General features: G+C 44.3%; 1 protein-coding gene across 1 annotated transcript in view; it reads right to left on the reverse strand.

The window, feature by feature from the left end:
• The window catches only part of PSD3 (pleckstrin and Sec7 domain containing 3), a 95,888-nt gene that overhangs the window by 17,674 nt on the left and 54,719 nt on the right, over positions 1-23,495 (reverse strand). Inside the window, exons 11-13 of the mRNA XM_009286236.2 lie at positions 14,195-14,238; positions 5,472-5,665; positions 2,901-2,971 (exon numbers count right to left, since the gene is read on the reverse strand). Of these exons, the coding sequence (XP_009284511.2) occupies positions 2,901-2,971; positions 5,472-5,665; positions 14,195-14,238 (309 nt within the window). The remainder of the gene's footprint in view (positions 1-2,900; positions 2,972-5,471; positions 5,666-14,194; positions 14,239-23,495) is intronic.

Consider the following 23,495-nt stretch of genomic DNA (forward strand, 5'->3'; position numbering starts at 1 on the left):
TGTGCAGGCATGTTTAGTTGGCTAATTGTGAACGCTTCCACTGAGCCCCTCTGGTGGCCTCTGTGCTCAGTAATTCAGAAACCATCTCTCTTAAATCACTCATTTAAAAATAAAACAATATGCAGCACTGGAATTAGCACTGGAACAGTTCCAATGGGGAAAAAAAAAAAATGTGGGCATGGAGACTGCCCAGAAAAACTCCCCAGTAAATCTCAAGTGACCACCATTTACAAACCACTCTCATACATGGACTTCAACATCAAAAAAAGGAGAACTGGACTGGTATGCAAACAGAATGACAGCAGAATTGGGATCACACTGCCCACTGGGGGAATCACAGCTGCTACAAACAATATTTATATTACAGTAGTGACTTGAGGGAACAGCTGAGTTACAAATAAACACAGAAAGCAATAGTGCAGAGGTTTGTACATGTGTTTGTGTGTATACAGCACCCAGAGCAGTGAGATTTCTCTCTCCCCTGCTTGAATAGCACTCAGTGCAATGAAACCATCATCACAGATGTTACCTCCACAGATACACAGATAATATACAGACAATGAGAGAAAGAGGGAAAATTGTGTGTGCATATGTGAATGCACCCTGCCCCATAGCACTCCATAATCAGGAGAGAAGGCAAACAGAGGAAAGAAAATCCTTTGCCCATGACTACTGCCAGAGCTATGCATTTCTACAAAGAAATCAAGCTGTTCTAAAATGCTCCTGAACTTTTTGAAATTAGGATAATTTCAGTCTCCTGGTATGTTGCAAAAGGAAACAACAGCTCAGCAACTTTTACTATAACAGTTTGGTCTAGCTGTGTATTTTAAAACCCTCAACTTCTGCGATACCACGTCCCTAACAGAGCAAAGTTTATTTCAGGGCTGAAGCAAAGCCCTGCTGGACCTTCCGGAGCTGAAGAGAAATCAGAGGATGTTTCACAGCTGCAGCACGAGGCATTGTGGCTAAGCAGGGGCCGGAGGCACCCTGAGGAGGCTCACAGCTGCCCCATCACTCTGGGAATGAGTCACTTCCCATCAGGACCCTCTGTCAACCTTTTATGGCACTAAAATAAAAGTCTTGCTTGTCACTGTGCTACAGTAAGATGGTTTCAGTGCAAGTGTCTTCAGTACCAAGTGGGAGAGTGCAGCTTTGCAGAGTAACCACCCTGTAATCACTGAATTCAAGTGCTGTGACATGTGCAAGACACACAAATAACAAACAAATAAGAACAAGAACTCCAGCAATGCATTCCATTTAGCAAAGTTGCAGTCAGATGTGAAATTACTCTCTTGCTCTCCAAAGGATGGAGGGTGAGAGTGGGGAGAGCAACCTTCTGTAGAAAATTTGCATGCTACATCAGCATCTCTACATTTTGTCAAACAGAAAGCATTTTAAACTAATATGCCAGTGATACTCATAAAAGCATTTAATTAAGACTCTTAAAATAGACAGCATCTCCATTTCTTCCCCTTGAAAGCTTATTAATCCCCCCTCAAAGATCAAATAAAAAATTAATTCATGTGTTATGGACAAGGAGCCTTCTTACTTCTTAGGGAACCATGCAGTCTTTTCAGGTGAACATTGAAGTTGACTTATTTCAGGAATCAAAGCAGGTGACTCCATTTCACCCAGGAAAGGGCAAGTACAAACCTGCCATGAAAGCCACTTCAGTAAAATCTGAACCTGCTGCCAGCAAGAGGACCAGAGGGAAGGTTCAGCTGTGATTCAGCAGACTTGGTTCTAGTCTCTTGCACTGGCTTGGAGCATGTCACATCCAACTTTCAGCCCAAATCTTCCTTCCTAACTGCAGATTGTTTTGTCTGTTTCAGGATTTCAGTCCTCTCAAAAAGGTACTGCAACCAGAGCATCCACCTTGTAAACCTCATGCTGTAAGAATTTGATCCAAACCACTCTCTTTCTTCTCAGAGACTATCCAGGTTGGCTCCAATGAAACCAACAACTTCAGAAAGCCACAGCAGGGGAGGAGGAAACAGCAGTATGCACTTGAACTTGCACTCCTGATAGTTGCAAAACACAGTGGAAATGTAAAAAGGCTTTCATAGAAGCATACTTCTACAATACAGGGCAGTCTGGACAAACACCACCTATTTCATGAATATTTCACCTATGCTGGGGGGGCAAAAAGCCTTAACAATCTCTTAGCTGCTACCATTTATTTGATTTTGACAGTTCTTACTCACATGTTGCACTTCATGTTCCAAGAGAATAGTTAAAACTCTACTATAATATATTTAAGCTTGCACCAAAAGACTTGAAGAGTTTCAGCTGACATTTTTTTTTTTGGACTTCTTGCTGTCAGGAAGCAAAGTTTATTAGAAACCAGTGCCTCATCTTGCTTTGGGGTTAAAAAAAGTATCCTTTTATCCTTCAATTTTGCTATGGAGCAGAAGCTGCAGATTCCTACCAAGGCTAAGCTGCTGTTCAATTGTTTTGCAGCTGGTCTTGCAGGCATTGCAGAAAAGTATACTATGAAAAGACGAGAAAGGAGGACAGCCTTACAGGAGGGGAAGTCATACGTATGAAATGCAATGTTAAAAGCAGCCTAGAGGAATTAGTGCAAGACACAGAGAGATGATGCTGCCTTTGCTGGTGAAGCTGGCTATTTTTTTCAGCCGTGAGTGACAGCAATGGCATAAACTGGAATCGATAGGGTGCACATGTGGATGGGGACAATGGAACTGAACTTGAAAATGTGAAAAGGGGGAGGGTGTCATTGAAAGGATACATGCCCGAATATGTGTGTAAACAGGGTGGGGGGCAGAGAGAGCAGCTACACCGTGTGTTGGAGGGAAAGGAGCCTGGAGGTGGGCTGTGGGAGCAGAGAGGATGCTTTACCCTTCCTTAATTAGTTTCCAAAAGACAGTGATTTCCCCTACCTTCTGCAAGTACAGGACCGTTCCCTTCAGCACAGCATAAAAGGTTTTCCAGCCTCGCTTTCCCCGGGGAGCTGCAAAGAAAACAAATGAAAACCCATTTAACTCGGATCCATTTTTACACTTTGTCTAGGCAACAGGAGAGCTACATTAGTCCTGTGTTAAACCTCCTTTGTACTCTCCTTTTCAAAGGACAATGCAACTCAGCACAGTGCCTGCACATACCTGCTGTGTGAGAGAGTAATGAAACAGCCCTGACAACAGCCCTGGACTGGATCAGAAGGGAACAGCAGCAACGCAGAAAGCAGGCCAGAGAGATCCAGTCTTTGTGCTCTTGCAGGTAGGTGGACACTGCCCCTACACAGCTAGGTCTGAGCTCTGCACTGTGGCAGAGTTTTCAGAAGGAAACACCCTTTCTCCATGCCACAGCAGGCTGGCAGGCACTGCTCAGGACCAACGGGACACTGCTCAGAAAGCAGTGCCTCTCAAGAGCATCCTTCCCCCTTGCCACTGCTGCATACCCGAGTTGGCACTGAGTAGTCAGATGGCTTCTTCGTCCATTCCCCTCTTCCTGCAGCCGCAGGGGAAGCCAAAGAATAGAAAGGAGAGGGGAACCAAACAAAATCCTAAGGAAAAAAAAAATCACCCCTCAAGAAACCTAAAGTCAGTTAGAGGTTGAAGAATGTAACAGAGACAACATATCCAGCCCACAAATTCCTAGAAACAGGGGGCCGGGGCCAGGGGGTGGGGGGAAGAAGGGGGATTCAGCATGAAGGCTCCAGTTTTGAAATTCAGCTGCAATAGAGAAGGCACAGGCTGCACAGTCACAGTGCCAGAGACCAGAAACCTGCATCTAAGCTCACTCTCCACCAAGCATGCACCACTGACCAGCATCCACTTGCCACTATACTGAAATTAATAACCTGTGCACGACTAAAGCATCACCCTTAGAAAGGCATCCCATTCTGATCTGAAGACAGCAAGTGATGGTGAAGAGGTTATTAGTCCATTGCTCTGGAGGTCAATCATTCTCGTCTCACGTGACGGGCCTTATTTCTAATTGCCATTTGTTCAGTTCAGCTTCCAGCCATTGGCCCCTGTTATGTCCTTCTCCTCTAGACTGCCTAAGTGCTTTAGCCCTCAGTATTCTTTTTCTGAGAAAATACATATAGCATGCTAGCACATCACTTCATTAGCAATCCTGCACGAGCTGATCTCTGCCCTGCAACAATTCCATTAGGAAATGAAATATGAGAAGGTCTAACTAACTTTACAGAAATTAGTTTCATTTTATTTGCAACTGTAAAGTCAGAATGTAACTTTTTCAAGAGCTGCATGACAATGAGAGACAGACCTCTAAGACGTACAGAAACTTCTGAAAACATGGCCCTAATTACATTACTCATAAAAGGATTATCCCCAAAATGCCAACATCCAGTGTGCTGAATAATGAGCAATTCTGATTACTTATAATTAAAGAAATAATTTAATAAGGCAACTAGATACAATTATTTATTAAGGTTAAATAAACAGAAGTTTAATAAAGAGGAACCTATTCAGAGCATCCTGTCATCACGAAGAATGAGGTCAGTTTGATTTTGACATCTCTGTTTGGATTTAGCTGTCCAGCTGTCAGCCTCCAGCTTGAAAACACTGACCTCCAATTGTACCTTCTAAAATACACTAGCAAAACATGCGAACACCAAAGAGCTTAGCCCAGCTAGGAGAGAGTTGAAGTTACTGGTAACCCATCACAAAGTCAGACTTTGCCTTCAGGATTCAGCCCAAAAGCATGAACCATCACCAGCAATGATCACGGAAAATACAGATGCTCTGAGTAGCCCCTGCTGTTTCCAAGAACATCAATAGAAAAAAAAAAACAAATTAAGATGTCCAAACAACAAAACACACACAGGCGAATCAGAAGCCCTCAATAATTAGTGCACCACAAATGGAAGTAGGACAAGAAGGAAAGAGGATAATTAAAGTAAGAGACATAGCAGAATTATTACAAAGAAGGGGCAGGGAGGAACAGCATAGCATAAATCTGGCTGTTACCAAAAGCTGCAGAACTTCATTGGGTATGTGACCCAAGGCTGGGAAAGTAGGGAAGGGAACGGTTACAGCACCTTCCAAGTAGAAATGAAGAACAGCCTTTCTTTAAAGATAGACCCAGAGGGGAGGGGAGGGGAGATTTGAAACAATCTGGTGTCACATAAGGAAAAGGAGAATTACCAAACTACTACGGAACAGCTACTGTAATTCACTTGGAATTGTTTTCTCTTCCGTAAACCATGAGATTAATTTTCTTTTAGCACAAAAGATTCACATTGCTTTGCTGTATCACATTACTTATTATGCTCATGCATTAGAGCTGCTGCAAATGGGACTGAACATTGTAAATCCTGGCCTAATACTGAGAGTGTGATAATCCAATTGCTGCGTTGTTTGTTATTGCTGCAATTTCCCCTAATGAAGCAGCACTATCTGCCTTGAGAAGCCCATGGGCTTATCGTAAGTGGCATTGTATGGAGATAACAAGAAAATGAGACGTTAAGAGTGAAAGATACTCACTTTTCTTTCCGTCCATATCTGCATGGCTTTTCCGAGCCAGAAATCCAGTTTTATACACAGCAGCATTGGGGTCATGAGGGATGTCCAGGAACGGGTTATTTGAGTTTCCAATTCGACTGACAGTCTTTGTCTGGTTCCCATTATCCTTTTCATCTGTACCATCTGAGTGAGACTTTTTTTTCTCTTCTTCATCCCTTAAAAAGCAGTGAAAACCAAGCATGAACAAGGGGCTGACCAGCAAAGTTTCATTTCAGTAATTCTTGCAAGCTCCTTGTCAAAGCATACCTCTCTGTTTATAGGGGGGGCCTATTCAGAGAGAAACCTAGACATGTACCAAAACATAGTCGGATTATAGCAAAGCTTCAGTTCACCTACTTCACCAGCACAGGACATAGGAGCCCCATTTTCAAAAAAGCCCGTTTCCCTCTTACAGTCTCAAAAGGCAGGATTTCAAGAGTGTTCTGAGTGCTAAAATGGGAAATATTTGCCTGCTGGGCTTTCCTGAAAAATCTCCAATTTCTTCATGAGTTCACATGTAGATGAAAAGAATTAGATTACTACAGATCACTGTGGCTTACCCCTTAACTTAGCATATGAAACACAGACTCTACCTCCTTTTCTTTATTTTCCCCCACAGACTAGCATAAAAGTAGTAATTTAAAAATAAAAACTACACTAGGTGAATTATGTTATCTGTATTTTAGAAACAAAATGCTGCTCAAAATGTTACTTATTAGGGCAATGTATTCAACACAGCTCTTGGGGACAACAATGCAACCTATTTCAGCAAGTCACAAGCATCCCCTGACTAATAAATGCCTTTTTGCTCGTCACAGCCAAAGGCAAAAAGGACCAGGCAACCTAGAAAACAAAGGGTGTCCATCACAAGTGTAGGATGATGTTTTTCAGAGAACAACAGGCCACTGAATCTGGGTGGATGGTGTATCTGGAGGAACCACAGTTAGTGTCAGATTCCAGAGCAGCCCTGTGTCCTTTGAAGTCCCCACACATTCCCCTCCAGGTGACTGGGAAAGGTGTGTCAGGGAAGATGAAGGCTGTCATTGGAAAAGTCACGGTAGCAATGCTTCTCCTAAGACCAGCACCTGATTAAAAAAAAAATCATTATCACTCGAGTGTAATGATGGCTAAGAGGGGAAGTGGACTTCAAGCTGCTGCATCTCACTGGACCCAGATGATCCGCAGAGAGAGCAAGCTCAGGCAGACCTTCCAATCACACGCATACGTTCAAAGGTGTGTATCAGATGAGGATTAGCAAGGCATATGTCAGTCCAAAAGCTCCTTTCAGGGCACACTGCAATGACCATCGAAAGAAATGTCCTCCAAGAAATGCAGGCTAGAGCGACAATCTGTTATCCTGATCCCTGCTGAAATGGTCTTCTGGGGAATAACTTAGTCTGAGGAGATACAAGGATAATAGACTGGTTTGACAACAAGGAAACAAAATCCTGAGATACAGAGGCTATATTAGTGAACTCAGCAGTGCCAGGGAATGTTCCCAGGCATTTGACTTTGATCACCTCATATTACTTTGTGCTTGGCATGGTCTTAGCCCAGCACACTCCCAATTTCCAGACACCATTTAGGAATCAACACAGCCAAGGACCACCCCAACAGGCAGTATAGAGACAAGCACCTTCTTTTGGAGGGTAAGACTTTTCAACAGTATGGCTACAGATGCTACACATCGACATTCGGCCTGAGAATCACACAAAGTTGCCAGACATTTAATTTCACTGTAGAGATACAGCCAAGGTGGTGCACCATACCATCATGGTGTTGTCTTGCAAGGTCTCCTGATAAAGAGGAACAAAACTTTTACCTGAAGACCTGATTCCTGCAAGGGAGAGCAGTCCTTGCATCTTTCAGCCTATTGATACGTGTTTTCCCACTGCAGAACAGACAGATCTGCAAAAAACTTTTTGTTGGTCAAAGCAATAAGGATTTCTTCATGCATGATTTGTTTGAAGCCCTCTCCCAATTGAAAAAGTGTAGGAATTTCTGACAGTTTTGATTGTCCCCATCCTTCCTGTGTCTACCATACTTACTAGCTGCTGGCAAGTCTGGACCATTGCGTGACAGGCATTTCTTAGATATGAGTCCATTCCAGGAGCAAAGTCAACACAAGTCTGTGGTACCTAATCCAGACTAAAATCTCTCCTGGGGCACAAGCACTCGGGCTGATTTGTCACACAGAAGTGCCTTGTGAATTCTGGGATCTCAGCCAAGGACACAGTGGATTTCTCCTTGTCAGCAGAGACCTCATGCAGTAAATGGCTTAGAATTTTTTTTGAATAAGCTATCTCCTTTGCAGCTATGGGAGCAAATTATCTTATACTGATCAACTGTCCTGTGGGAATGTACCAGTGCCCTTATCCAAGCAGCCACAGGTGTTGTGATGAGCAATCCTGGGGATCCTGGACACCACTAGCGCTAGGGGCAGTGCTCTCAAACTCAGCATCTCTGGGGCACCATTTAAACAGGAATTCTTCAAAAGACAAATGCAGACAGGGCAGACAAGGACAAAATGGCATCTGCTGTCATGACTACTGGTAGCACTGAACAAACCTTTAATTGGTCCTTTAATCTGTCATTGAAAATGGGACATCCTTGAGTCTCAGAAGTCTCGGGCACTTGTGAGAGCTGAGCGCTCTGACAAGATGCATGAGGTCTAGATGCACGAGCCAGTCTGTAAGATGCAACGAAAGGAACCAGAGAGGCAAGGGAGACTCATTACAGAGAACAAGAAATGGATGAACAGCTGAGAAAATAGAACTAAAAGGAGACTCCATCTCCCTCTGATCTTGAATATGAAACACCAGTGGAAATAAAACCAGGGGATCTGGGACCCACTTCTTCCAATACTTCATGTTGCTTCAGTGGTCAAGCACAAGAAGAAAGCAGGACAATTGGGAGGAGTGTCAAAGTAGCAAAACCGTTCAGGTATTAGCCTTTGCTTACATACCCTCCAAAGTTGGCTGAATAGATAGGTCCTGGATAGGCTTTATCAAGGATGTAACAATTTGAGCTTACTCCTCACCAGCCTTTAGGGTACGGTTGCAAGAAGGAAAAGCTGCAGAAAATTCACCTGGCCTCTGGACACATACACCTGAAAACTGATCTTTGTTTGAAACCCTAGCCTGTGAGGGGTGCAACTACTTCCTCATCCTCAGATGGCTCTCACAGATGATTCAAGTCCTCTAACATCCCCAGCGTGAAGGCCTCCAGTGATGCAGAGGTAAGAGTCAGTGGGTAGTGTCTCTGTGCAGGTATGTTCAGAGTCACGGATCTAGTGTCACACAGGCAGAGCTCAGGTCCTTGTCAGGGGCAGGCTCGGTGCCTCTCCTTTCCATTTGGTACAGGAAATAGCACAATCCTTGTGCCTTTGGGGAAAAAAAACCCACGTTGGTTCCAACACACATTTCAGTAGCAAAACATCATCACGAGGGTCCACTTCAGTTTGCAGAAGTCTTAAGAGATTTTCTGTCTTTGATCAGCAGAGGGAGATCATTCCTGGCTCTGGGTCTGGAAGCGATTCCTCTGGTGACCCCTCTCTGACGACTGAAAGGGGCTGATGGCTGTGAACCCTCTTGTAGGCCCCACTTTCCATCCACGGAAACTGGGACCTACTAGAGTCTCTGCTCTGCAGCGTACTGGTGACAAGAAAAGCCTACCACCTGTAGAAGTTCTCCAAGACTCTGCTTACAGCACGTGATATTTGCAAGGTTTCCCAAAACAAAGGAGCTTCAGTTCCACCTCCCTTAGCTTGTCTCTTTGGAAAAGGACCTGCAGACAGAGCAGTAACCAGGGCACCAGCTGCCCACATGAAGCAGCACACCAAAGCCAGAATCTGCTTGCTCTATCACTTGAAGACACAGCATTGAGACAGCAGTGTTTTACTTCCCAAATGCACAATCACTGACAACCAGAAGGAGTTTGCCTCTTATTCTTACACACGTAGATTTGAAACACATGCAAAAATGCAGATGTTGCCATTTTGGTGAAGAAATATATTTTTGCTTCTCCCCAAAAAGACCCTATACAAGAAAGTCCCATTTTTGTCTTCTGGGAGAAAACCACCATCTGGTTCTCTCAGTAACAAAAACATTTCTGTATGCTCTACAGTCTGATTTGAGGCTCTGCCTTGGAAAACTTTGAAGTCACTAAGCTGGAAAGACAGGGTCAAGCCCTTCATTTTCAAAAGTCTGCTTCGTCTCTGCATTTGTTCAAATAGAAAACTTACATGACACAGCAAAAGGCTGGGTTTATCCATTTAAAAATTGGCATTTAAAGAAAATATTCAGGTTTGTAACATACAATTATATGAATCTGTGGAACTGATAGCAACTGTATTAGGACTTGAGAAACCAGTGGAGAGAAGTTTTGGCATCTTTCCCAAAGGGAGGAGAGAAGAAAGGAGAGCCAGGTGTTTATCACCTGACCCCTCTCTAAAACCAATCATGAAGTTGCAAACAGGAAACATCCTAGAACTTGGGAGACAAAGAGTTAATTATAACGGGGAGCAATTTCTGGGTTTGACTGAGAAAAAGGTGAGCTTCAGCACGGACGCCTTTATAACCACCCCAGTCTCAGCGTCACAGATTGCCATGAAACACAGAAAGGATTTGGCAGTGCCCCTTTCACACCATCACTGTCTCAAAGACCTATTTTGTTTTGGCTGGAAGGAGAGGATTTTTCAGTGCAGTCCACAAAAACAAAAAAGAATATACTGTGTCCATATCTAAACTTCTCTGGAAAGAAAACTATATCATCAACTAGTCAAAAAACAAGTGATTCTCCTGAAAACGACACTGTCCTGCTGAGGGAAAGCTTTCAGGATACAACTGGCTCAAATGCAGCCATTTGTTCTTTGCAATTTTGTAAGCAGCATTTTGGGATTTCATATGTTAATTCTAGATCACTATTCAGCCTATTTTAAGATGATGATTTTATTCTTCCTATCACCTTCAACATGAAGTAGACATAATATTACAAACAATGGAGAACAATAATGTTCACCAACACATTTCCATGTAGACATCATGCAAGCAACATATTTAGCTCTGGCGCCTTTGAAAACAAATTAATCTTTCTTCTTCAGCTTAAAGCTGACGACGATTGGTGCAAAAGCCAAAGGATGAGAAACATCTACAAAACCTGAGCCATAATATTATAGACAATGGGACTGAAGGGATGTTAAGAGGTCAGCTAATCCATCTCTTTACCTCTAAGGCTGGATCTACTCTTCCTAACCCATTCCGGACAGAACAACTGGTTCACAAAAACCTCCAATGAAAGCACTTCCATAGCTTGCTCAGGCAAACTTGTGCCCTCGTTTAAAAGGCTTATTGCTAGGAAGCTTTTTTTAATGTTTAACCCAAACTTCCCTTCTTTCAAATTTAAGCCCATCCACAACAGGTGTGAAGAATAATTCACATCCTTCTCCTCTAAGACAGCCTTTACACACTGAAAAAAATACAACCAGGTCCCTCTCCTCAGTGTTCCCTTTTCCACCTAAACAAACCCAACTCTTAATCTCACCGCTCATGTTCACAGGATCTTGAATTCATTTCATCTTACGGGTGAAGAACAGGGTTTGTCAGGGTTGAAGAACAAGGGTTTACCATTCGAATATGAAAAAATCTCATTGAAATATCAAGTCCCTCAGGGAAATTTAAGCAGCATGAGAAATTACGACACAATTATTGGGGCTACATGCACTCCTGGGGTGGTTCCAGTGACCTCGGCACACTGAAAACAGGATGCATTGGACTAACTGGATGAAACTGCACGTGGCTTCACTGCAGTCAGTAGGAACTTCTGCCAATTACTTCAGTGAGGTCCGATCACTACTTAGTGCTTCACTTGCTGTTCCAAGAAATGAACCGCAGTCCAACAGACAGGAGAGATCTAGAACTGTAAGCAGTAGAGAGGAAATATGGAATGGGACAAAAGACAGAATAATCATATTTCTGATGGTTAGTTTTCCCATACTGCTTTTCTCTTTTCTCCCAGGATGCTGAACAACAAGGCAGGCAAGAAGAAACGGCAAGCAAAGTAAATGGCACGCCAAGTAAATGGCAGTATGTTTTCTGGCAGTTCTATTGTGAAAAGTAACCAAAAAATTTGGGCGGTGCAGTGCGGAGTAAGAGTGTGCATTCAGGATCCCACATTTACCAGTTCAGGGTAAATTCAAGGTCAGATCTGTTTATTTTACAGATCATGGTATGTAATTAGCTTTTAACCTTTTGGAGAACTTGAACCTGGAACTACTGCAGAAAAAGAACTGTAATGCAATTCTCTCTTCCAGAGCTGTACTCGTGCTTCCCTGTTCATAAAGGATAAACAAATACTCCTACTGTAAGTCTCTGGAGCACATCTGCTGATTAAGGTGCCACTTCTCTTGGCTACAAAATTGGAATCAATGGTAGCCTTTTCTTTCTGTGGGCTTTGGATCAGACTGTAATTCTACTGGAAATGAACAGCAAACCATTTAGGATAATGACACACCTAGATCATAACTAATAAGATTAAGGATCATGTAGCAGTCTTCCCCCATCTTACGTACTGCTGTTACCCTCTCCTGCCTATGGACTTACTGACAGTCATTAATCCACCAAATAATGTACTGCCAGAGAAGCTCTTAAGCTGTTGCTTAGCTCATGAGAGAGAGTCTTAGATCCTCAAAGGGATTCTGGCTGGAGGAAAGGGATTCCTTCAACATGCCAGCATCATGAGGGAGCTTATTCCGGGTTTTGCAGCCCTATTTCCACCTTTGCCTTACCTCCCTCCCACTTCTTCCCCTGCCAACTGCATCAGAGAAGCAAAGGGATGCTCTTTGGAAAGGAGAGAGGATCTTCCTCAGTCCCATCACAGCAAAACTGATCATGTCCCCTTCCTATCCACCTTTCTCTGCAGATCACCACAGCAGAGCAAGAGAGTGATGTGCCTCCTCCCTCTAGCTCAGGCAGTCCTGGAGCTCCTTGGGGCAATTACTTTACACCAACCACAGATCTCTGTAAAAGTGAGGAGAAACATCCTCACGCTCCCTCTTCCAGCCAGCACTCTCAGCCCTAAAGGCACAACCTCTTTGACTATGCCCAGAATGAGCTTTGTTTCATAGCCTGGAAAGTAATTGTCACATCAGCTCCACCTATCTGTCTGAGTTTCAGATTGGAATGGACAATTGGCCACTTTGAGCATTCTGCTGGGAGAAAGTGGCTTTACACCCACATCCCAAAGCTTTATTTAAGGAGGATTCTGATTTCTCCCTTTCCCAGCCTGCTTGCAGTTTTTCCCCAAATAATTCATTAGCAAGGGATATGGACTGGACTGTGTAAATGCTGAAGCAATTACTACCTATACAGGAGCAAACTATCTCATAAATCACCTTGACTGAAGCTCGTGGGAGCAGAGCCAGGCATGAGCCAGTTCCCACCTGGAGGCTGCCCAGTATTAGACATGGTATGATCTCTTGCCAAGAACTGGAGGGAAATTCTGCCATCAAGAAAGTCACATAATGGATTCTGCTGGGTCTAAAGTACCTGTGAGAGAGTGTCTTGCAAACAGCTCTGCTGTTGTGACATGTAAGATTCCCACAGTGTATTCCAGGTCCAAGACATGGTCTTGGAAAATGTCTCCCACCATGCTGCTTATGATGCTCAACAGAGATGGCACTTCTTGGTGATTCCTCTTACCAGCACACCTTCCTCACTACTCTGACAGTATCTAACACACTTCTGAACAGGGGCTGCAATCCCAGTTGGGACCAGCAGGCCTTGCAAGTCAGGATGCACACCCTGACAAGAAATTAGTTTGCAGATGATGAACTTAAAACAAGGAAGATCAGAAGCCAATGGGCCTGCAAGACCTATGGCAGTTGTTAGGACTTCTAGCACAAAAGGTGCAAGAGCATGCATCCCAGACATACATTGTTCTCAAGAAGGTGAGGTTTCAGATATGTAAATCCATGCAGGTAAACATCTTGTACAGCCAAAATAGATAAAAGACATCATTCTTTTATTTTACACTGAAATCCACTGTTCTGCAAGCAGCAAAATCTAAAGCAGACCCTTCTACTCTGCTGGCATACCTAGACCACATAAAACCTAAGCACAGAGAAATGTCAATTTAACACAATCAGAAATTGAAGCTCTTTCTTGTCTGCAGTATTTCCATAGTTAACAAGTGTTAGCCTGTCGAAAGCACCTGAACTACAGGGGATATCAGACTTTGTCCAATTTATCATCTTTCATATTATGTTGTTGTCAAGTTATCCATGGTTAATCAGGAGACAAACCAAGACAATAAACCAACAGCAGGAAACTCAATCCAAGACGTGTGTTTCTATTCAGTGGTTCTGACACAATGTACTGAAAGATAAAGGGAGAAGTCAACTTCTGTTTTATTTATGCAGTCATAGAACAATGGAGGATTTAATTTCTCTCTTTTCAGGCTGAAGTTTCCTACTAAATGAAACATCCTTTTTCCTTACAAATGCAGTTGGCTCCTACCAACAACTCCCCTTGCTGGAGAAACAGATGAGGCAGTATTGCCAGGTCATTCATTAACAGAAAAGCAAGCTCATTATGTACACTGGCTATCTTCTAAAGGCTTTGGAGCCCACTCAGATGGTGACACACAATGTATAAACAGATTACTACACAGGTACTATTTTTAAACTAATTTCTATGCAGTATACTTACACTGCCCACTCCAGCTTCTCATTCTTGATTGAATTGTAGAGGGCCTGCAAAGGGAGAGAAATGAGACTGGATTATTGTTTGACCCCTGCTACACATACATTAATATGCTGAGGAAAATTACCTAACTAATACCAGCAAGCGAGCTGTCTCTGATCAAGGCAGTACCATATCTGTTCATGGTAACGCAAAAGTCTTGAGCAGAAATCTCATCTAAGCTAAAAATACCAGAATGCAGGGTTTGAGATTACAGTCATTTTCTCAAGCAGGATTTTGGGTTTTGTGGTTTGCGTTTTTTTTTTTTTTAAATAACCCTGTTAAGTTTGCAAAAGCCACAAGACTACAGCCTTGAAATCCAAGGTCCAATTTAGTTCCTGATAGTCAGTGAGATTTTTTTTGTTACTGACTTTAATGGGGCCAAGATTTCACCATATGGGCTTATCTGTAAAACTATGCCAGAATAGCTACCCAAAGCTCCTGAGCCCCACAGACACCTGAATGCTTCCCCAGTCACACACCCAAACATAAACATGTTCCGTTTCTAAGTGCAAAACAGAAAATTAATGATACGCAGCCTTCATACTTGAAGATCAATGTCTTGGACTGCTGCCTGCTAACATTGTTACTCTTTCAATTCATAGGAAAGATGACAGTAGGTTCGACACCAAAGGTCACAATTCTGTTGTTGATACCCGCCTGCGAAGAAAAGGGTCTGGAGGCTGACTTAAGCCTGGGTGGATATCAGACAGTTGGGATGGATTTCTTTTGAGAGGGAGTAGGTACATCACTTGGATAAGTGTGTCTGATTTCAGCCCTCCAGTAGCTGATGCATACAATGGATAAATGCCTGCTATTACTACAAGCTAATGGAGTTCTTCAAATAGGCCACTTGACTCAAGTGAAGTATTTTGGTATGGAATGTCCCTGATTCTCGCACTTATAATCCACATTTGTAATTTACCTTATATACATAGCTAGATTTACTCTCTCTGGCACATAACTCCTACACAGCCTCAAAATATGTTAACGTGTAGAAGAACTGTTGATGCACATGATTACCAAAAAGTAGCACATCAAGTATGAACAAGCCTGAAAAATCACATACTATAATAGCTATGACACACTCAACAGAAACATTAGCATTTAAATAGCCTTAACTCTGACCCAAAACAAAATAATTTGGAAAACTGAAGAGTTGAAACTAGTCTTGTGCATATGCCACAGCTAAACTTGCAACGAGAATCCCATGAGCATATCCCATGCTCATCCTGTGATCCACTGGCTCCTTTCCGAATCTTGCAAGATGTATTTGAAGATCCTTAATATTCAGCTCTGTGAAAATCTGGCTCAACTGAACGATACACAAGCAGGTCAAACATACTGGTACAGTTCGCCTCACGCTGATGCTACACATGCAACAACTTTTAGTCACAGTGTACCATAAAAGTAGGTTTCTCAGAGCAACAGAACAGATATGACCACCAGGAGGAATCATCCCACATCCTACTTACCCTGAGCTACCAGAGAGAGGTCCCCACTGCTAACAGGGCTTTGCTGTGCTACTCACAGCAACATGATGAAATATTTCCAACTCTGGAGTTTTCACTGTCTATTTCTATTTATCCTATCTTCACCAAACTTGAAGCTCCTGTATAAGGAGCTCTGATCCAAAGGCAAACAGCTAGACAAAGGTGAAGGAAAAGGTATTGCTGGCAGTTTGTAGGCACTTTGCTTAATTTTCAGGTGAGAGCTATCAAGAGATTTTAAGACCACCCTGCAGGAAGAAAGCAAAAGAAAGGGCTAACATTTCTCCTACCATGCAGCCAGCAGTCCAGCAGAATTAGACACACCTCCATTTTTCTGCACAAGCTGATGCTGACACTGATTCCCTGGGGCCACCCAGTATTTTCTATTAGAAGCCACTATGTTTCTAATGATTTGACCAAAGCCCCCCTCTTATTCATCGACTTGTCTTTTTCTTCCTACTACGATTAAAATATCTTACATTTTGAGCCAGAAAACTACTTCCACATATAAGGCAAAGAGGCTGCATTTTTTCCCCAGTTACCTCCCCATTTTTTCAGAAGCAGCGTTTTTTTCCCCAGCTGGTTAGATGAGCTTTTGAAATGTAGCAAAAACCTGGCTTGGGGTATCAGAAATGCCTTTTGCTGCTCTCTGGCCCAAATGCCTACAAGATTGGGTCATGACCTCTGAAAACGAACACCTGCCCTGTGCAGTACTGCTTTTTACGGGATTTTGCTGCTAAGGAAGTCTCTAGGGATCACTACAGCTGAAAGCAGGACATACAAAAGCAGCACTCCAGATTGGTGCGGGAACAACAAATGCCCCAGGCTTGTGCCTTGTGGAAAGTGACATGTGTTTGTCCCGATCTTTACTAATGAGCCAGACTCCATCTTCCTTCTTTAGGGAGTAACAGACACCAACCCAGTCGTATGGCATACATCTGACAAAGGACAGAGTGTCTCCCATAAAGCATCAAATATAGCCTCTCAGAAAGTCTCTGCTATTCACAAAAATGAAAAGAGAAAACCCTAGAGAGTATCCGCAGCCTGGGCAGCTGTATACAGGGCCTGTTCGGTGTCTCTACCAAGAGTGTTCAGCGAGACCTCAGTGAGCAGACCTCTCAAGGGATGGAGATACATAAGTTTTCATGCCTGCCCCCCGACCCACCTCTCTGGCAGACTGCTGCCAGGCTGCGCACTCGCCGCCGTACTCACCAGCCTTTTAGAGCTGCTTTATGTTCCTTCTTCAAAGCAATTTAAGCTTTAACATTTTCCTGATGTGTACTGGGCTCTCGCATGATCTGGAGAAGAAAAATTTCCTCCTCCCATGTTTTGCAACTAGTAGCAGACGTGTACAGCCCAGCACCTGCTCTATCATTTATTTCATGGCTGTTGCCCAAGGCCCTGATTCAGACAGCAGCTCTTTTCAGCAGACATTTTTCTAGAGTATGATTAAATCAAACAAACTTGGAGACAAGCACTAAATTGCAACAAAGCTGATCAGAGATTATGGCAGGGACATGACTTTCACTGTACTTAACTAGCTGCAAGGACAGGTTTTATTATCTCATGTTTTCTCTCTGGGAAATGGAAAAAACCCAAAGCTCTGATTTAAAGTACTCTTACAGTTTGACAACAATCACAGCTTCTTACCTGCTAGCCTGGGAAGTGCTTGGCAAATTTGCTATCTAAGCCAGAAAACTGGAGGCTGGACCACAGCAGGGAATGCCAGAACGAATATTGCACGGGTCTCATCTTTGAAGCTGGACAGATACCGCTTGGAAAGGGGAGAGACTTCCTATCTCTTTCGGCACCCAAGGCTACTGTAGGTAGGATCCAAACCCCAAGCTACCGACTACTCAACAGTATCCAACTTCACTGCTTCAACTCTTAAGCTTTATTACACAGACCGCAAAAACCTACTCCTTACAGCTTTCCCTTTTCTGAGAATTGCTCATCTCTGGGTCCACCACACCTGAGGCCCAGCACTGCTCTAAGCTCCCTGGAGAAACAAATGCAGTTTTGAAGGGAGAATAAAAGAAATTAACTGCTGCATAAAACAGAATAGCAGGCAACATCCTAGTCACCTTCCTTATTTTAACTCCAATGCTGTTTCCTACAGCTCCAATTTGACCCTTAGCAGACTGCAGTATAAAAAAAACCAATGTGATTTGTTATGTATTCATGGGATTTGTTTGTATTTGTTCATAAACTGGGCAAGAAACTTACACTTTCTTTTCTAAGTGGAAGCCTGTAACTCTGTAAGAAGCTGCTGAATTCCACCCCATTTTCCCTTTGGTAAGAAGGTAGGTCAACTAAAAATCCAGATTTTCACAAGCTCGCACCAGTTGGTACTTTTATTCCAATTGGAAAGAGAAGCAAAACTATGCAGGGAGTGCTTCTAAAAACTCCTGTTTATTTTACAAAGCTGCCAAGGTAAAAAAAAAGGTCACTCACTGGCCTCACCTCCCTCAAAACCTTGTCACATGCACGAACTATTGGACCCATTTAAACAGGCTGCCCTTGGCACCTGCCGACCATGCTGTGACTCAGTCTCTGCATGCAGAAGCAGTGAACAAAAGAAAGGCACAACCAGGTGTGCACACAGGCACAAAGACGTAACGAATTACCCAGATACTCATTGCGGTAAATCATCTAGGTAACAAGTAGGCACGGGGTCCCCAGAGCCTGGCCAGCAGGGTGCAAGGGGTCCTGGGGCACTGTGCGAGCCCTTCCCTCAAAAGGCAACATAGGGCTGGCTCTTGAAGCAGACTACTGACTTTCTGTACACACTAGCCCATCCAGAAAAGCCTGCCAAGAAGGAAAGGAATACACCGCAGGGATTTCTTATACCTGCTCTGTGCACAAAACAGAAGGAGCCAGAAATGCCTGCCGTGAGCAGGTAAACAGGCAAATCCAAAACCGAGCTCAGAGAGCCAGCAGGATGAGCCAGACTGTCTTCTCCATTTCTTGTTTCCCAGGCTCTCTGCTCACACCCAGTACCACCCTGATTTCTGGAGGAGTTGTTGGGGGAATGACCATCTGACCATTACAGGAGATACCCCGGGTGGCTTTTGCAGTCCCCAGGACAGGGGTGCACTTGTGCCCTCTGACCCAGGCCCCTGCCACCCTCCCCTGCAGCCACTGTCAGAAGGAGCCCTGCCTGGGGACATTTCTTCTTCACCTCCAGCTGGTAGTGGCACAGTTGATCCCAGGCAGCCAAGGAAGCCCCAGTCACACCTCTGGGCAAAGACGTGCTCAGTCTTTGCAGTCAGAAGTGCTCAGTCAGAAGTTCAGCATCTCCCCCTGTCACTCAGCACCGGTCCGTCAGCTCTGCCCCTGGGACCACAGCAGTCAGCCAGCCACCAGCCCCAGCTCCCACCAAATGTGGTTTATTGGAGGGAGGAAAAGCAACAAAAGTAGCAGAACCCTACAAAAATAAAACAGGTTACAGAGGCAACAGATACCAGACATCGCAGGTGTGTCTGCATGCAGTCCTGATAGGCGTTAATGTGCCCATCCTTTGGACCCGAGTGTGTCTCTGCGTCCTTGTCTTCTGCCAGGTTTGGATGGGGTGCAACACATTGCTGTATACCACTCCCGCTTTGCTGTTCAGGTAATTACCTGAAGGTTGACCCTCCCCCAGAACTCTTGCTTGCATACAGATCTACAATACTTCACCATCTCCTATTTGCCACCCTCCCCCGAAATCCACATCTTGAAATTTTCTCCTCTCCTCATGCATGGATCTGTAACACCTGGTGAGGCGACGATAAGGGCTCTGATCACTGAGTGCCTGTAGCTCAAAGGCAGGCTCAAAGCCCACATGTCCCTGATGTCTCACGCGTTTTCCCCCTTCTGACGAGCAAGGATGCCAGAGTAGTACCCCAAGAAGCCCGTGGGTTAGCGCACGGCATGGCATGTCTGCTGATATCACTCTCAATTTCAAATTCCACTGGTTTGTACAACAAACGTTCTTCTAACAAGCCGGTATACATTATTCATAAAACAGCACAGAGCTGTTCAGCAGCATATGGAACTGATGAATGTTGTTTTGGTGTGGGTGGAGATAGGGTTGATAGGAATGTTTTAGGGGGAAGGAAAGGAGATCATTTCACCCAGGGAATTTCAAGTGCGTCACCAACTGGAGGAGAACATTTCTAAGAGAAACTCCGTTAAAAATCTGGTTTGTATGGAGAAGGGCGGGGGGAGGGGGAGAAAGAAAAAAGGAAGGAAAGATTGTGCCAGATACATCATCATAAAACAGAAAAGGATGGTTAGCTGGGGCTCCTGAGAGCTGAGAAATTAACGCCACACAAGAAATGCATCCTCTGTAAAATTGATACATGGGGGTTGCTAGAAAAGATTTGTTCTGTACTTGCTGGAGTGTTTCATCAGTGTGACTGGTAAAGGCAGCATACTGAATTATTATGGGTGAACAGAGAAAAGGCTAGAGAAGTGTTTCTTGACAGCGGAGCACCTACACAGCCTATTTCAGAAATTGTTTTATTGGCCCTGTGCATTTGCAGGCAGGACAGGCACAGGCACTCTGCAATTCAGCCCATGGCTGCGGGAAAAGAGAGTCTGTCGGGAAGAGAGACTGCTGAGCATGCGGGGTCACACGGACGATCCTAAGGTCCTCTGACTCACCTTGCATGCAGCCTGGGTTTCAGCCTACTCTCCCAAGAACAACAGTACATCAATTCACAGTATCCTTTTCGCAGGTTCTCCTGCTGGCCTGAGGCTGTGATACCTCCCTATAATACACACCCGGGATGCATCACCTTAGTGGAGCCTGTATACTTACAGGTGCATGTGTGTATATACACGTGCACAGAAGCACTACCTGATGTTTTTCAAGATGATGGGTCCTTGGGCTACCTAGCTTCTTTGACGCTGGCAGCAGGCAGACCTCATGTGCAGGCACCATGTTGGTGCCTTGTTCATACTGGCTAGAGCATGAGGATATATAATACTCTCTAGCTCAGCAAAATAGGCTGTCACGTAAGTGCAAAGTATCAGAGAAGTACGTTTCTGAGGCACAAATGGGTTAAATCTGTCTCCCGCCCTAAGTCAGCTGAAGCAGTCACAGAAACAGGTCTTGAGCATTGTAATTGCTTTGTATGGGGAGCAGATAAAATACAAGGCAGTCCAGACACAAAGGGGGAAACACACCCACAGAAATATGGAAGAGGACAAGTCTACAAATGAAGCCCTGCTTGAGACCGAGGGGATCTACACGGCACCACTGTCCAGAAAGCCCAGCCTAGAACTGAAGCCACTTCGTGAGAGGTGATGTACAAGCACGTACACGCAGACTTACACTGATAAAAAGACCTCCTTTGCAACACTACACATTAGCAACAACTTCCAGGTCTCTTCCACCAACACAACAGCAGAGCTAAAGCTCAAATATAAATCAGTTCTCTAAATCAGTGACATCTTAGCAAAATAGACGGGCAGACAAAGAACAGAAGGGGAAACAGACATATGGGAAGAACAGGGCTGCCCAAAATCACAAGACCAATCAGTGGCAGAGCCACTTGTCATCTTGTCAACTGGGCAGGCGTCACTGATGGGCACGTCAGGATCTTCTCAGCCCTCTGTAACACAGCTTTTACAGGTCTTAGATGCTCCACAGACACAAATACCTTTGTACGAAATAAGAAAACAGCACTACAAAAAAACAAAGCTGCAGTATGCTTCCCAACTTACTGAGCTAGGCAGGAGAAGTGGGCATCTCTCCCACAATAACTTACAGCACTCAGGAGGCAGAAACGTGAATTCCACAGAGGGATGAACACAGAGCGTTCATTACTGCAGTAGCTAACTAACTGTGTCAGACACCATCCCTGGGAGAAAGTCCCTGCCCTGAGGACATTACACCATGCATACATAGTGGATATGAAGCCTGGTAAAGGGAACAGAGGTACAGAGATTAAGTGATTCACCCAATGTCAAAAGACGCACGTTTCCGCCATATGCAGAGACTTTTCGTACATAAATCCTCCCACTGAATACCGTGCAATTATTCCCATGCCTAGGGCGAAAGTGATCACAACAGCAGGGTCCCAGAGCACCTGCAAGATGCAGCCTTTACTTTGGCATTTGCTGGAGTAGCAGATACTGCATCAGCAACAGCCCAAGAACGATGGCCATGCTATTTCCCTGCCACAACCTTAGCAGTACACTATTTCTTAGTTATGGTCAATAAGGCCCTCAAAACACAGGTTCCTGAAATGGACTGAATAAAATACTTCATTTATTTCTATTTGCATCACTCTGTGATTAAAGCTCTGCAGCTGAGGCTCTGAAATACCATACAACCTGTAAGCCGGCAGAGAGTGATTTGCTAGGAACTACTGTGCAGCACTGGGATCTTTTCACCATAGCAGAGGAGGTTTCTCTCAGGACAGATAAAAGATTTAGGGAAGGGACAGTACAGGAAGATCCATGCATGTGCCTGCTTGTGTCCATGTGCATGCAAACAAGACATAGTTAAATGCCTCTGGCTGATGCTCTGAAATATTTCAGCCTCATTCAACACACCTTTGCAAATGGTTATATCTTCTAATCCCAAGGCAGAATCAATTTGCAGCAGGAATGAAATTAGAGGCATATTTGGTCACCACATAAAGTTCATCCAACCCTTGGAGACACGGAGCACCTTTGGGAGGGAGATGGCTATTAAAGCTTTTGCCAGGGGTTCCCAGGTGCCTCTCAGTTATTAAGCGGGCGCAAGGAATGAGGAAAGAAGCGATACTGCATGGAGTGGGGGTTGTTTGCCTAGGAACCGAACAACTGGGCTAGGCTGGGTGAGGAGATGCTGTACACAGCCACTGTAGCAGCTGGGCATAGCCTGTGCTACCGACCGCTACAATACAATAATGTATTCCTATCAATGTACAAGTGATGCCTTCCTAATAAATACTTGATGGCAATATTTAATCATGCATGCAAGTGAGATGGTATTTTTACCTAGCACCCCCACCTACTAAACCACAGAGCTGTAGAGAAGAAGCAAAAACTACTTCTCTATGGAAAATCATTCCCATTAAATAGATAATCCCAAGGACATCACTTGCCAACTCCGGCACCTTTCCCGAGAACAGAGCTCCAATTAGCATTCTCACTAGCAAGTTTTCACTGTTTACTATTGCACCAAGCTCAGTGACAGGGCATTCCTCTAAGACCCGATCACCATCACACACCAGACCTTTTTCACCTTCGAGTCTCTCCTCAAGCCTAGAGATTTTTTTTCTGACCTGACAGCAGTTCTGTGATCACTGCAGATCATCCAGAGCCCTTAATTTCTGCAGAGCGTAACCTTTTCAACACCACCACCTCTACTCCTAGCAAAGAGAAACATTATGAACATTTAGTTATTTACCTTGCTTTCTTTAGTAGAAAACTCAGAGGAGTTGGAGATTTTCATAGATTTTGACCGATGGGACTGCCGCCAGAGAGATTCTTCTCGGGAGTATTTCACCGAACCTGTGGCTCTCACCCGGACTTTGCTGGTGCTCTGAACACTGTTAACTCCAATCATTTCCAAAAGTGAGCGTATGGGATGGGGGAGAAGAAAGCTAATGGCACTTCCCAATTCCCTTCAGAGGAACTGGAAAAGGTTACGTCTGGAGAGCCCAGGCTCAAGCAATCAGTGTTTGCTTAAAGCGCACTAGGCTGTTTTCTCCAGCATCTTCAGGCACACTGTTTGGAGCCAGCCTGATTGTTCCAGGCATTGCTCACGTCACTGGACAGGGTGGGGGGGTGGAGGGTGG

Source organism: Aptenodytes forsteri, unplaced genomic scaffold, assembly GCF_000699145.1.
Source record: "Aptenodytes forsteri isolate BGI_AS27 unplaced genomic scaffold, ASM69914v1 Scaffold412, whole genome shotgun sequence".
In the NCBI taxonomy this organism is placed as follows: Eukaryota; Metazoa; Chordata; class Aves; order Sphenisciformes; family Spheniscidae; genus Aptenodytes; species Aptenodytes forsteri.